Source organism: Bos taurus, chromosome 24 (assembly GCF_002263795.3).
Source record: "Bos taurus isolate L1 Dominette 01449 registration number 42190680 breed Hereford chromosome 24, ARS-UCD2.0, whole genome shotgun sequence".
Taxonomy (NCBI): Eukaryota; Metazoa; Chordata; class Mammalia; order Artiodactyla; family Bovidae; genus Bos; species Bos taurus.
In genome coordinates this window covers 49,459,661-49,476,312 of record NC_037351.1, presented here as the reverse complement: position 1 = coordinate 49,476,312, position 16,652 = coordinate 49,459,661, and the positions used below count along the sequence as shown (strand labels likewise).

The 16,652-nt window shown below is 39.6% G+C and overlaps 1 protein-coding gene across 3 annotated transcripts in view; it reads left to right on the top strand.

The window, feature by feature from the left end:
* The window catches only part of ACAA2 (acetyl-CoA acyltransferase 2), a 34,951-nt gene that overhangs the window by 1,075 nt on the left and 17,224 nt on the right, over nt 1-16,652 (top strand). For 2 of the 3 annotated variants that reach the window (NM_001035342.2, XM_059880818.1), the window contains exons 2-3: nt 7,858-8,024; nt 14,565-14,693. In NM_001035342.2, the coding sequence (NP_001030419.1) occupies nt 7,858-8,024; nt 14,565-14,693 (296 nt within the window). The remainder of the gene's footprint in view (nt 1-7,857; nt 8,025-14,564; nt 14,694-16,652) is intronic. The other variant, XM_059880819.1, reaches the window with a different exon arrangement.

Sequence of the window (16,652 nt, the reverse complement as noted above, 5' to 3'; positions counted from 1 at the left end):
TGGAGGTGGATTTGACACAACTTGGTGATCGGTTGGAGTGGCAGGTCTATGAGAAGGAAATGCCAAGAATGACTTCAGGTTTGAAGAACTGAGTTCATGATACTTCTTAGGGAGTGAGGAAAATGGGAGAAGGGATAGATTTGGAAGAGAATATTGAGGTGCTCAAGTGCAGATACCAGGTAGACAGTTGGTTAGGGGGATCTGAAGCTCTGACAAGCCAAAATGACATGTGAACAGTTCCGGTGGAAAATAGATATTCTGAGGCAAAAAGATTTGTTAGTGCTCTTTCCAACTGAATTTCATACAGTAGCATGCTTATTTTTATTTTTTGATGGCGTATTCAGGAGACCCAAATTATTTAACAGCTGCATTGTCATGAGCTGTCTTCCTTAAAAGGAAATCATGATTTTATTGATTTCTCTGTTCACTGTTTTATCAGTGATTCTTACCACTTTTAATACAAACTCCTTTGAAAATTTGATGAAAACTATGTAAGGAAAGAATGTGCATCAACACCTGCATGGAGGAAGTATGAAGTTTATCACTTTGGGACATCATTCACTATGATGTTAAAGTTAGTGATCATACTTTTATACGTTTCCCTGTTTTACAGTTGAGGACACTGATGTCCAGAAAGGTGGACTGGCTTATCTATAATGGTAGTTAGTGTTTTGGTTGTTATTGGTTAGTTAGAGGGCTTCCCTGCTGGCTCGGCAGTAAAGACACCGCCTGCAATGCAGGAGGTGTGGGTTCAATCCCTGGGTCAGGAAGATCCCCTGGAGAAGGAGATGGCATCCCACTCTGGTATTCTTGCCTGGGAAATCCCATGGCCCAAGGAGTCTGGTGGGCTGTGGTCCATGGGATTGCAAGAGTTGGACACAGCTTAGCGACAAAACCACCATCACCACCAGGATACAGATGGACTCGTCTCTCAAGAAACATACTAAGTGCTTGCAGGACTATTGAGTAAGAGAGAAAGTTTGACTAATTCTTGTAAGGAAAAGGACACATTTAAATGGGAACAAAATTGACTTTGGTAAAGATTGTCATTAATCAGATTTCTATCTTCAAGTAGAACCAGTACCCAGGTTTTTTACTAGCACCCATCCAAGGACTTGGTTGGAAGGTTGCCCCCAATAGTAATTGTCTTACTGTTACCTTAGCTTTGCTGGGAGTGTTTGTACAGCCTTGCAAAGCATGTTGGTGGGCTGCCAAATTAATCCTGCAACTGAAGCGGGTACAGAAGCAGCAGTTGTCCTTGCTAACTTTGTTTGCTGTCAGCAGTTGTTGTGATTAAATGAGTAAATATTTTCCTAACAATGTAATAGAAAAGAAGGCAGAATTCCTCTTTATTTTCTCGTGTTATTTTTTCCTGTACGGTCACATTTGCCACCTTGCCGGGCCCTTTCTTGGCATTTCTGACTCATTATGCCTTGGATTAATCTGTCTTTTCACTGTCTTTAGTGGAAATCTTTAGCCCCTGAATTTCCAAAGTCTTTTAAAATACATAGATGTTAGTCTGGTTAATGATTGTTAGGCTTTAGACCTTTTAACATGCACACAAAATTGACATCAGATCAGATATTAATAATTATTGCCATGGTATCCAGTTTATGACATGGGGAAAAAAAATCACACATACCAGATTTTTTTTAAATAATTTTTTAAAATGCTTAATAGCATTTTCCCCATTCAAAATCATTGTATTAGTTCAGTGTTAGCCTTACTCCTGCTTACTTTACAGTCTGGGAGCACCAAGGAAACAGATGTGATGTAAGGAAAGGGGAAATTCTTGCTTTTGTTTTTGTTTTCACACACACACACACACACACACACTATTTTGTAGGTTTCTCATATTTTACCATTAGAACTTCCCACATGAAAATGCTTTCTTAGATTATGAAGTACAAGGAAGAAACCTATGAATGGAAATTTATGGAGAAGCAAAGGAAGTTTGCCTTCATTGTTTCTGAAAAGCCAGGGTTCATTCAAATCATTTCTGTGTATGTAATGTCATTTTTTCTGGTTTTTGAGATTTTCACATTCTCTTTAGTTTTGAGAAGTTTGGCAGTGCTGTGCCAGGATGAGTGTGTGCATGTGTTTTGCATGTATTCAATTTGGGGTTAACTGAGCTTGAATCTGTACATTTATCTTTTAGTTTTATAGAAAAGTTGAATACAAAGTACAGAGCATTCCCATACACTTAACTCATCCCACTCCATTATCCCCTATTATTAACAGCTTTCATTAATGTGGTATGTTTGTTACAGTTGATGAACCAATACTGGTACATTATTTTTAACTAAAGGTCATAGTTTACATTAAGTTTCATTTGTTGTGTTGTGTAGTCCTGTAGGTTTTGATAGATGTATAATGACATATATCTACCATTATAGTACCATAAAGAGTAGTTCTCTGCCCTAAAATTTCCCTGTGTTCTACCTGTTCATTTCTCCTTCCCTACAGCCCCCAACCCCTGACAGCTGCTGGTCTTTTTACTGTCTCCATAATTTTGCCATTTCTAGGTGTTATATGCTGCTGCAGCTGCTAAGTCGCTTCAGTCATGTCTGACTCTGTGCGACCCCATAGACGGCAGCCCACCAGGTTCCCCTGTCCCTGGGATTCTCCAGGCAAGAACACTGGAGCGGGTTGCCATTTCCTTCTCCAGTGCATGAAAGTGAAAAGTGAAAGTGAAGTCGCACAGTCATGTCCGACTCTTCGCGACCCCATGGACTGCAGCCCACCAGGCTCCTCCATCCATGGGGTTTTCCAGGCAAGAGTTACCGGAGTGGGGTGCCATCACCTTCTCCGAGGTGTTATATAGTTGGAATCATATAGTGTGTTGTCTTTTCAGATTGGCTTGTTTCACCAGCAGTATGAGTTTAAGTTTCTTTCATGTCTTTTCATGACTTGATACCTCATATCTTTTTATTGCTGAATAATATTCCATTGTATGAATGTACCACAGCTTATCCATTCACCTACTGAAGAACATCTTGTCTGCTTCTAAGTTTTGGCAGTTATGAGTAAAGCTGCTATAGACATTTGTGTGCAGGTTTTTGTGTGGACATGTTTTCAACTCATTGGGGTAAATACAAAGGAGTGTGATTACTGGATCATGTGAGTAGCATATGTTTAGTTTTAGGGTTGGAAGAAACTGCCACACTCTCTTCCAAAGTGGCTGTACCATTTTGCATTCCCAGAATCAGCGGGTGAACTTCTTTTGCTCCCTATCATCACCAATGTTTGGTGTTGGCAGTGTTTTGGATTTTAGTTGGGAGATGGAATCTCAGAGTTGTTTTAATTTTCAGTTGCCTAATAACACGATATCAAGCATTTTTTCATATGGTTGTTTGACATTTGTATAGTATCTTTGATTAGCACATTTTTATGCATTTTTAGCTGGGTCATTAATTTCTTATTGAGTGTGAAGAGTTCTTTGTATGTTTTAGATACACATATCTTTGTATATTTTAGATACACATACAATACTTATCTGATATCCTTTATCAGATAAGTATTTTGCAGGTATTCCCTCCCAGTCTGTGGCTTGTCTTTTTGTGCTTTTAATTGTGTCTTTTGAAGAGTAGAAGTTTTCAATTTTAATAAAGTCCAAGTTTTTCTTTCTTGGATTGTGCTTTTAGTGTTGTATCTAAAAAAGTTATCACCAAACCAAACCAAATGTCCCCTAGGTTTTCTCCTTTGGTATCTTCTAGGAGTTCTATAGTTTTTGCATTTTATATGTAAGTCTATCCAGTTTGAGCTAATCTTTATGAAAGGTGTAAGGTCTGTCTGCTTTATTGTTGTTTGCATGCGAATGTTCAGTTGTTCCAGCACCACTTACTGAAAAGACTATGGTTTTTCCATTGACTTGCCTTTGACTTTGAGGTCAATTGCAGTAGACTTTGAGGTTCTACCCATGTTTTTGGTTTTTATTTTGTTTTTCCCAATATTCTTCCCCCTGTTCTTCAGATTACATAATATCTGTTTATCTATTTCAGAGTCACTGACTCTTACTCCGTTCACTTCCATTCTGCTACTACACCCATTCAGTACACGTTTTATTTCAGGTATTTTTCCGTTTTAGAATTTTCACTTTGGTTTTTTCCTTTAATCTTCTTTTTCTTTGTGGAGCTGTCTGAGCCCTTATTATGAACATATTTTTCTATATATTTTGGAACATAGTTATGAGAGACTACCGCTTTAAAATCCTTATCTGCAAATTCTAACATCTGGGTCATGTTGCGGTCCATCTCTGTCAATTGTCTTTTATCTTCAGGATGAGTTGCACAGGCATACCTCATTTGCTTGTGAATTGCAGATACTGCAGATTTTTTTGTTTGTTTTTTACAAGTCGAAGGTTTGTGGCAGTCCTGCAGTCAAGCAAGTTATTTGTGCCATTTTTCCTACAACATTTTCTCCCAAAATGTATTACATTTTGATTCTCACAATGTTTCAAACCCTCCATCAGCAAAAAGATTACAACTTACTGAAGGCTCAGATGATGGTTAGTATGTAAATTTTTTAGACATAATGTTGTTGCACACTTAATAGGCTGCAGTACAAATATAACTTTTATATGCATTGGAAAACCAAAAAGTTCATGTGACTTGCTTTATTGCAGTGGTGTGGAACCAAACCTGTAATACCTCGGAGATATGTTTGTATCTTCCTGTTCCTATGTGGATTAATTTTGGATTGTGTGGTGGACAGTGCAGATGAACCGTGGTAGAGACTGAATTCTGCTACTTTCCAAAAAGTATTGACTTATTTATTGTTAACTATTTATTTTTGTAGACATTTAATTGGCTGAACTCAAACTGCTTTCCTCATAGCTCAGTTGGTAAAGAATCTGCCTGCAATGCAGAAGACCCTGGTTTGATTCCTGGGTCAGGAAGATCCACTGGAGAAGAGATAGGCTACCCACTCCAGTATTCTTGGGCTTCCCTTGTAACTCAGCTGGTAAAGAATCCACCTGCAATGCCGGAGACCTGGGTTAGAACCCTGAGTTGGGAAGATCTCCTGGAGAAGCGAGAGGCTACCCACTCCAGTATTCTGGCCTGGAGAATTCTGGCATGGATTGTATAGTCCCTGGGGTCACAAGAAATCGGACACAATGAGTGACTTTCACTTCACTTCAAACTGCAAACTCTGTCTGCCCTGTAGAGGGCAGCAGCTCAAAGCTAACTTCAATTCATTTCGCCTTAGCGGCGGTGCATGTAGTTGGCCCCACAGGTACATGATTAAGGATTCAGCTGGATATTTGGGCTCCCCACTGTGGTCCTTTACTTTCACAAACCCCCCTCAGTTCCCTGTAGCTGTGATTGCTGCAAACTCAGTTTTCTTATTCTTCAAGCCAGCCAGACTGAGTTTTTTAATTCTAGCCATTCTCTTCAGTGTAGAATGCTGGCCTTCAAGTTAACAACTATAAGCAACTTAAGATTCACCATGTGCTATTCCCTTTTTCCATATCTACGCTTCACTTGCCTATTTTTGTTCATTTTCTGGGCACTTGAGGAAGCCATTCTTCTCTGTCGTCAGTGTCTATTGGAGTTGGCCAAATAGGAGCATACTAGGCAATGACCAGAGATAGGACTGTACCAAAATTAGGAAGAAAGCAAACAAAGGGGAAAGAAAAATGAAATAAAGTAAACACTGATATGAAAAAAGGCTGAGACTGTCAATCAAGGAGGATCAGAGGACATTTATGGGAAGGCATGGGCTTCCCTGGTGGCTCAGTGCTACAGAACTCGCCTGCCAATGCAGGAAACAAGGGTTTGATCCCTAAGTCTGTAACAGCCCCTGGAAGAGGAAATGGCATCCCACTCCAGTATTCTTACCTGAAATCCCCATGGAGAGAGGAACCTGGCTGGCTACAGTCTATGGGATCACAAAGAGTTGGACATGACTTAGTAACTGAGCACGCAGACGGGAAGGTGCAGTGCCACAGAATAACCCATCTATGAGAGGAAAACATTTGTAATGCACTAAGCTAATATTTTGCTTCCCTGGTGGCTCAGTCGGTAAAGAGTCTGCCTTCAATGTGAGAGACGGGTTCAATCCCTGGGTCGGGAAGATCCCGTGGAGAAAGAAATTGCAAACACTCTTGCCTAGAGAGTTCCATGGACAGAGGAGCCTGATGGGCTGCAGTCCATGGGATCGCAAAGAGTTGGACATGACTGAGTGACACTTTCACTTTAAACTAATATTTATGGCCTTTTGTAAATATCTGAATACTTTATCTTTAAAGAACCAATCAGATCTGTTCTAAATTGTAGTTATGTATGTTGCTCCTAACATTCTTTTAGACTGTAAATTTCTCAAAGTAGAAACCAAAGAAAAAGCTGGAATTTTTTTTAGGATAGGTTTAGTTTGTTCTATCAAAAGAGATCCCTAACATAAAGGAGAATTGTGTATCTGGGCACAAACCCATTGTTAAAAAGTCTCATAGTTTCTTGGCAAGATGTGAAAATGTGTGCTCAGATTGTCTTTGAGAGAATTTAGCCTATGTAAAGCATAAAGCCTGAAGTCTGTCATACAGTAAGTACCCCCGATATGTTGACTGTAATATTTACCTTGCAGAGTTGTTTGGGACGATTAGATATTATATGACAAGTGACGAGATGTCTAGTGCCTAATAAATGTTAATGTGATGAAGCAGCTGTTAACTGATGTTGTTCCCCAGTACGCAGGCTTTGCATTTTTGCATTTTGCTACTCTAGTGGGTGCCACTCACATCCTAGTCCCTGTAGATTTGTTGAACATGACTTTTTTTCCTTTGGTGGCACTAGAGTGCCTTGAGAAGGGGCAGTTTGTATCTGTCTGTACAGGGACACCAGTTGAACCAATAGTGATACTGCAGATTTGTAGTCTTTGTATTAATAGGTGTATAGATAATCCCTCTGTGTCCTTTGTGGTTAGGTCAAATGTAGGAAACTTTGTTATACTCTGACACACATTAAAATAGGGATGTTAGTGAACGAGAGTATCTTTAGAAGAAAACAGCCAGAATTAAAGAATTATTGAAAGGATACTTTTTACGTACTTCAGAAAAGAGAATTTAGGTCTGGGGAATTTTACATGTTAGCTGACATCAGGTACTGGAGGGGCTACCCATGATAACAGCATATCTATTTTGCCTGTTTTATTCTAAGAGTAACAGATAATAGTTCCAGTTATTTGAAGTTTGTAATCTGAGTCATCCTCTGACTCTAGAAGCAGTGACATATATAATACAAATTCAAAGCAGCATATGTTCTAGAAGCTATATAAATTGAGTTTGGGATGCATTTGGATAGAACTGGGATTGGTGGATGGAAGATTTGGTAAGCCAAGCCAGTTCAGTATGAGAAAAAAATCGTTAGTTTCTATTGCCCGTTCATGGTAACACTGCTTCACACAATAGAGCATGCCTTTAGCATAAGTTAGAGAGGACCTTTCATCAGAAATAGTCTGGAGGGCGTGCATGGTGTGAGTGCTTGGCCTTCAGGCACCTTTAGTTGGGAGATTCTTTGATTCTGTGACTAAGCAATATATTTCAGCAAATAGAAGCATTTCCATTTTCAACAAATCATCAGCAAATAATCAGTTTATAAAAATGTCCAGCCAACATGGATTTGCATTTGCATCGTAGCCTGCCAAGCAGTTCTTGGTGCCGCATGCAGGTATTGATCAAAATGATAACCCTTAGGACAGCTTGTGTGTGTGTGAGACCCATGCTATGTACTAAGCGACGGAGATTTTCAGTCATTTAATTGAAAGTTGTGCTTTATAGTAAAGTGCACAGAGAATTATTTAAAGCATGTTAGGGATGCTGCTGACGAATGTGCAATTGCTTATAAATTCTCCTTGCAATAGGTGTGTTCATCGTCGCTGCTAAGCGGACCCCCTTTGGAGCTTATGGGGGTCTTCTGAAAGACTTCACACCTACTGACATGGCTGAGTTTGCTGCCAGGGCTGCCTTGTCTGCTGGCAGAGTCTCACCGGAAACTGTCGACAGTGTCGTCGTAGGCAATGTCATGCAGGTTAGTAGGGCAGAAGGGAAGTGTTCACTCCTACTGCTTTCTTTTATCAGTTTCTAAAAATAATTCCTTTAACATGTCATAATGGTCTACTAGTTAATAATAGTTAAAGGTATTCATAATTTAAGCAATTCCCTGACCCCCGAAGCAGTGGCATATATAATTCAAAGGAGCATATGTTTGGAAACTACATATCTGTCTGGGACTTGGGATACATTTCATTGCTTCTTAAATAACAGATTAATTTCCTTGACTTACTTGAAGTAAATTGGTTCTCTCTGTGTGCCACCTGGGGAGAATAGCAAGCCTAAGCAATGCAGTACGTCGTGTATAATTTCTTACACACAGTAGAAGTTTGGTCAATGTTTGTTTTGGGGAATGAGAAGCTCTTTTACCCTCTACCTTGCTGTATATGGTGTACAAAATAGATCATTCATTTGCAGTAATTGAAAGCTGAATATGCCTTCAAAGTGTGGTCAAGATATGGGGATGCTCTTACTCTTCCCACACCTCATTGACGGGATGGAGGCTCTACATTTAGTGCTTTGCCACCACCAGTGCGTGTGTGCTAAGTCCCTCCAGTCGTGTCTGACTGTGTAGCCCTATGGACTATATAGCCCACCGGGCTCCTCTGTCCATGGGACTCTCCAGTGAAGGATACTGGAGCGGGTTGCCATGCCCTCCTCCAGGGGATCTTCCCAACCCAGGGACTGAACGTGCATCTTAACATCTCCTGCATTGGCGGGTGGGTTCTTTACCGCTAGCCACCTGGGAAGCCCTGCCACTGACAGTACTAGAGCCCCAGTCACTGCTCTTCTGGCTTATAAGGTGTTTCCAGACTGGGTGAGACGCCTTGAGACTACTGCCACCTCCTCCACTGCGTGCTTTCAGCTCTTAGAGCTTGGGAGAAGGCTCAGAGAGAGGTGCACAACTGTCCCCTGTGAATAATACTGCTTTGAACATCATGTACAAGTTTCTGTGTGGACACAGGTTTTCATTTCCCTTGGGTGTATGCCTGAGTATAAATGCTAGGTTATATGTTAGCTCTACATTTAGTTGTTTCAAAGCTTTCAGATTGCTTTCCAAAGCGGCTAAACATTTTATATTCCCGTCTACAGGGTATGAAGGTTCCACTTTCTCCACATTCTTGTCAACACTTGTTATTGTGTGTCTTTTTTTTTTTTTAATTACTATAGCCATGCTAGTGAATGTGAAGTAGTATCTCACTGTGGTTTTAATTTGCCTTTCCCTGATGATTGATGATACTGAACATAATTTCATGAGCTTGTGTCCATTGCTATATCTTCTTGAAAGTGAAAGTCACTCAGCGTTGTCTGACTCTTTGTGACCCCATGTACTGCACAGTCCCTGGAATTCTCCAGGCCAGAATACTGGAGAGGGTAGCTATATTCCCTTCTCCAGGGGATCTTCCCAACCCAGGGATCAAACCCAGGTCTCTCACATTACAGGCGGATTCTTTACCAGCTTAGCCACAAGGGAAGCCCAAGAATACCGGAGTGGATAACCTATCCCTTCTCCAGTGGATCTTCCCGACTTGGGAACCAAACTGGGGTCTCCTGCATTGCAGGTGGATTTTTGGAGAATGTCTAATTAATATCCTTTTCCCACTTTTTAATTAAGTTATTTGTCTTTTCATTATTGATTCATAAGTGTTGTTTTTATATCCTAGATACAAGTCCCTTAACAGAAATTATGATCTACAAATATTTTTCTATACTTGATTATCTTTTTATTTCTTAATTATATCCTCTAGAGTATGAAAATTTTGAATTTTGATGAAGCCCAATTTTGGTTGTTATTGCTCAGGCTTTTGGTGTCATTATATAAGAATCTATTTCCAAATCTAAGGTTGTGAAGATTTATTCCTATGTTTTCTTCTAGTTTTAGCTCATACATTTAGGTCTTTGGTTTATTTTTATTTAATTTTTATATATGTTTTGAGGTACAGGTTCAAATTCATTCTTTTGCATATGACTATCCAGTTGTTCTAGCACCATTTGAAAAGACTCTTCTTTCTCCCATTGGATGGTCTTGGCACTGTTATTGAAAATCAGCTGACCATAGACACGTGATTTTATTTTTTGACTCCACATTCTATTGCACTTATCTGTATGTCTACCCTTTATATGTCAGTTCCACACTGTCTTGATTATCTTGATTATCACTACTTCATAGTAAGTTTAGAAATCAAAGAAATGTGAGTCTCCTACTCAGTTTTTCTTTTCAAAGTTGTTTTGGCTATTCTGGGTCTCCTGCAATTCTAAAATATGAATTTTAGAATCTGTTTATCCATTTCTTCAAAGAAGTCAGCTACAATTCTGATAGGATTGTTTTGAATCTGTAGGTCAGTTGGCGGAGTATTGCCATCTCAACAGTATTAGTAAGTTTTCTGATCTGTGAATATGGCATGTTTTTTGTATAAATCCTCTTTAATTTTTTCAACAATGTCTTACAGTTTTCAGAATATAAATTTTGCACTTCTTTTATAAATTTATTACTATTTTGTTCTTTTACATACTACTGTGAATGAAACTTTTCTTATTTAACTTTCAGATTGTTAATAGCAAGTGTATAGAAATGCAGTTGATTTTAAGAAAAAAGAAATACAGTTGATCTTTATATTTAATCTTATATCCTGAAACCTTGCAGAACTCATTTATTAGTTCTAATGGTTTTCTAGTTGATTACTTAGGATTTTTTGTATATAACATCATGTCATCTGAGAGCAGAGATAATTTTGCTTCTCCCTTTCCAATCTGTATTTCTTTTACTTTTGTATTTATTTTTATTGCCTCATTACTCTGTCTAGAACCTCTGATGTTGAATAAAAGTGACAAAAAATGGATGTTGCTCTCTTGTTCCTGATACTGTGGGGGAAAGCCTCTGGTCTTTCAGCACTAAGTATGGTGTTATGTGGATTTTTGTAGATTTCCTTTATCAGATAGAGGAAATTCTTTTTCTGTTCCTAGGTTGTTGAGTGTTTTTATCATGAAAAGTTGTTAGATTTTTGTCAGTTGCTCTTTCTATGTCAACTGAGATAATATGATTTTTGGTTTTTATTCTGTTGATACAATGTGATATATTAATTGCTTTCAGGTGATGAAACAACCTTACATTTCTCGATGACCCTTGCACTGATCATAGTGTATAATTCTTTTTCTAAATTGCTAAATTCTGCTTGCTAGTATTTTGTTGAAGATTTTTATATCCATATTCATAAGAGATATTAATCAGTAATTTTTGTGATATCTTTGATTTTTTATCAGTATAATTTTGGCTTCATGCTGAGTTGGGAAGTGATCCTTTTCTATTCTTTAGGAACAGTTCGTGAATAATTGGTATCTTCTTTAAATGTTTGGTAGAATTCAGTAATGAAGCCCATCTGGCTTTTTTTGTGAGTAGTGTTTTGTACTAATTAATTCAGTCTTCACCCCAATAAAAAGAAATGCAAAAAGGCAAAATGGTTGTCTGAGGAGGCCTTGCAAACAGCTATGAAAAGAAGAGAAGCTAAAGGCAAAAGAGAAAAGGACAGATATACCCATTTGAATGGAGAGTTCCAAAGAATAGCAAGAAGAGATAAGAAAGCCTTCCTTAGTGATCAATGCAAAGAAATAGAGGAAAACAATAGAATGGGAAGGACCAGAGATCTCTTCAAGAAAATTAGAAATACCAAGGGAACAACATTTCATGCAAAGATGGGCATAATAAAGGACAGAAATGGTATGGACCTAACAGAAGCAGAAGATATAAAGAACAGGTGGCAAGAATACACAGAAGAACTGTACAAAAAAGATCTTTGTATGATCACGATGGTTTGATCACTCACCTAGAGCCAGACATCCTGGACTGTGAAGTCAAGTGGGCCTTAGGAAGCATCACTACGAACAAAGCTAGTGGAGATGGTGGAATTCCAGTTGAGCTATTTCAAATCCTAAAAGATGATGCTGCACTCAATATGCCAGCAAAAGAAAGTGCTGCACTCAATATGCCAGCAAGTTTGGAAAACTCAGCAGTGGCCACAGGACTGGAAAAGGTCAGTTTTCATTCCAATCCCAAAGAAAGGCAATGCCAAAGAATGCTCAAACTACCACACAATTGCACTCATCTCACACGCTAGCAAGTGAAAGTGAAGTGAAAGTGAAAGTCGCTCAGTCATGTCCGACTCTTTGCGACCCGATAGACTATACAGTCCATGGAATTCTCCAGGCCAGAATACTAGAATGGGTAGCCTTTCCCTTCTCCAGAGGATCTTCCCAACCCAGGGATCGAACCCAGGTCCCCTGCATTACAGGCAAATTCTTTACCAGCTGAGCCACAGGGAAGCCAACATGCTAGCAAAATATGCTCAAAATTCTCCAAGTCAGGCTTCAACAGTACGTGAACCATGAACTTCCAGATGTTCAAGCTGGATTTAGAAAAGGCAGAGGAACCAGAGATCAAATTGCCAATATCTGCTGAATCATCGAAAAAGCAAGAGAGTTTCAGAAAAACATCTGCTTTATTGACTATGCCAAAGCCTTTGACTGTGTGGATCACAATAAACTGGAAAATTCTGAAAGAGATGGGAATACCAGACCACCTGACCTGCCTCCTGAAAAATTTGTATGCAGGTCAAGAAGCAACAGTTAGAACTGGACATGGAACAACAGACTGGTTCCAAATCAAGAAACGAGTACTTCAAGGCTGTATATTGTTACCCTGCTTATTTAACTTCTATGCAGAGTATATCATGAGAAATGCTGGACTGGATGAAGCACAAGTTGAAATCAAGATTGCTGGGAGAAATATCAATAACCTCAGATATGCAGAATGATACCACATTTATGGCAGAAAGCAAAGAAGAACTAAAGAACTCTTGATGAAAAAGGAGAGTGAAAAAGTTGACTTAAAACTCAACATTCAGAAAACTAAGATCATGGCATCTGGTCCCCTCACTTCATGGCAAATAGATGGGGAAACAGTGGAAACAGTGTCAGACTTTATTTTTTTGGGCTCCAAAATCACTACAGATGGTGATTGCGGCCATGAAATTAAAAGACACTTGCTTCTTGGAAGAAAAGTTATGACCAACGTAGACAGCTTATTAAAAAGCAGAGACATTACTTTGCCAACAAAGGTCCATCTAGTCAAGGCTATGGTTTTTCCAGTAGTCATGTGTGGATGTGAGAGTTGTACTATGACGAAAGCTGAGCACCAAAGAATTAACGCTTTTGAACTATGGTGTTGGAGAAGACTCTTGAAAGTCCCTTGGACTGCGAGGAATTCCAACCAGTCCATCCTAAAGGAAATCAGTCCTGAATATTCATTGGAAGGACTGATGTTGATGCTGAAACTCCAGTACTTTGGACACCTGCTATGAAGAACTGACTCATTTGAAAAGACCCTGATGCTGGGACATGTTGGAGGCAGGAGGAGAAGGGGATGACAGAAGATGAGATGGTTGGATGGCATCACTGATTCAATGGACATGAGTTTGAGTAAACTCTGGGAGTTGGTGATGGACAGGGAGGCCTGGCATGCTGCAGTCCATGGGGTTGCAAAGAGTCGGACACAACTGAGCGACTGAACTGAACTGAACTCACTTGTTATAGTTCTATTCTGATTGTCCATTTTTCCTTGACTTGGTTTTGGAAGGTTATTTCTTTCAAGGCATTTTTCCTTTTCACCTAAGTAATTTATTGGGCTTCCTAGGTGGCACTAGTGTTAAAGAATTTGCTTGCCAGTGCAAAAGACTTAAGAGACATGGATTTGATCCCTGGGTTGGGAAGATCCCCTGGAGGAGGGCATGGCAGTCCACTCCAGTATTCTTGTGTGGAGAATCCCCATGGACACAGGAGCCTGGCAGGCTATAGTCCATAGAGTCACAAAGAGTCAGACACCACTGAAGTGATTTAATATGCATGCATATAATTTATTGGCACACAACTGTTCATGGTAGTCAGTTCTCAATATTCACACTAGTTATGTTTTGTATAGTTTGTCGTTTTGTATATTCAGCATATAGAGTATGCTGAATTAGCAACTGCTGAACAACCGTTTCCAGTGAAATGACAGTTCCTGTGAGCCTCCAGCCACAACATATTTGTTAACAGATCAAAAAATAACCTTGTTTTATGTGTGTTTCTACGTTAACAAAGCTTCCCTGGTTATTACAGTGTGCAGCCAAGGTTGCGAACCACAGTCTCAGATGCATCCTTTGGTAAAGCACATACTACTTTGAGACAGCGTATTACATTTTTAAACAGCTCTGATTGTTATAAAATTCTGTATTCTCCTGAAGATTTAATAAAAGAATTTCTCATACTTAGTTTGTTTAAAAACCAGTCAACCAAATTACAGTTTATATTCAAATCATTCACACTTAATGTACAAAATATGTTATACCTGTATGTATTATGTCATACCTTAGAGCCAAATTGTTTATAATTTTTTAAAGATTATGGACATTTTAGTATATTTTGTCCTTTTTCTTGATTTCCTAGATTTATAGAGGCAATTCTTTTTCTTTTCCTTCTGTTCCAGAGTTCTTCAGATGCTATATACTTGGCAAGACATGTTGGTTTGCGTGTGGGAATCCCAAAAGAGACCCCAGCTATCACTATTAACAGGCTCTGTGGCTCTGGTTTCCAGTCCATTGTGAGTGGATGTCAGGTAAGAGCAGCATTGACAGAATGTGGTCCACTGGAGAAGGGAATGGCAAACCACTTCAGTATTCTTGCCTTGAGAACGCCATGAACAGTATGAAAAGGCAAAATGATAGGATACTGAAAGAGGAACTCCCCAGGTCAGTAGGTGCCCAATATGCTACTGGAGATCAGTGGAGAAATAACTCCAGAAAGAATGAAGGGATGGAGCCAAAGCAAAAACAATACCCAGTTGTGGATGTAACTGGTGATAGAACCAAGGTCCGATGCTGTAAAGAGCAATATTGCATAGGAACCTGGAATGTCAGGTCCATGAATCAAGGCAAATTGGAAGTGGTCAAACAGGAAATGGCAAGAGTGAATGTCGACATTCTAGGAATCAGCGAACTAAAATGGACTGGAATGGGTGATTTTAACTCAGATGACCATTATATCCTCTACTGTGGGCAGGAATCCCTTAGATGCAATGGAGTAGCCATCATGGTCAACAAAAGAGTCTGAAATCCAGTACTTGGAATGCAGTCTCAAAAACAGCAAAATGATCTCTGTTCGTTTCCAAGGCAAACCATTCAATATCAGAGTAATCTAAGTCTATGCCCCAACCAGTAATGCTAAAGAAGCTGAAGTTGAACAGTTCTATGAAGACCTACAAGACCTTTTAGAACTAACACCCAAAAAAGATGTCCTTTTCATTATAGGGGACTGGAATGCAAAAGTAGGAAGTCAAGAAACATCTGGAGTAACAGGCAAATTTGGCCTTGGAATACAGAATGAAGCAGGGCAAAGGCTAATAGAGTTTTGCCGAGAGAACGCACTGGTCATAGCAAACACCCTCTTCCAACAACACAAGAGAAGACTCTACACATGGACATCACCAGATGGTCAACACCGAGATCAGATTGATTGTATTCTTTGCAGCCAAAGATGGAGAAGCTCTATACAGTCAGCAAAAACAAGACCAGGAGCTGACTGTGGCTCAGATCATGAACTCCTTATTGCTAAATTCAGACTTAAATTGAAGAAAGTAGGGAAAACCACTAGACCATTCAGGTATGATGGAGAAGGCAATGGCACCCCACTCCAGTACTCTTGCCTGGAAAATCCCATGGATGGAGGAACCTGGTACGCTGCAGTCCATGGGGTCGCTAAGAGTCGGACAAGAGTCAGTGACTTCACTTTCACTTTTCACTTTCATGCATTGGAGAAGGAAATGGCAACCCACTCCAGTGTTCTTGCCTGGAGAATCCCAGGGATGGGGGAGCCTGGTGGCTGCCATCTATGGGGTCACACAGAGTCGGACACGACTGAAGTGACTTAGCATAGCATAGCATAGCATTCAGGTATGACCTAAATCAAATTCCTTATGATTATACACTGGAAGTGAGAAATAGATTTAAGGGACTAGATCTGATAGAGTGCCTGATAAACTATGGAATGAGGTTCGTGACATTGTACAGGAGACAGGGATCAAGACCATCCCCATAGTAAAGAAATGCTAAAAAGCAAAATGGCTGTCTGGGGAGGCCTTACAAATAGCTGTGAAAAGAAGAGAAGCTAAAAGCAAAGGACAAAAGGACAGATATAAGCATCTGAATGCAAAGTTCCAAAGAATAGCAAGAAGAGATAAGAAAGCCTTCTTCAGCGATCAGTGCAAAGAAATAGAGGAAAACAACAGAATGGGTAAGACTAGAGATCCCTTCAAGAAAATTAGAGATACCAAGGGAACATTTCATGCAAAGATGGGCTCGATAAAGGACAGAAATGGTATGGACCTAATAGAAGCAGAAGATATTAAGAAGAGATGGCAAGAATAGACAGAAGAACTGTACAAAAAGGATCTTCATGACCCAGATAATCACAATGGTGTGATCACTCACCTAGAGCCAGACATCCTGGAATATGAAGTCAAGTGGGCCTTAGGAAGCATCACTATGAACAAAGCTAATGGAGGTGATGGAATTCCAGT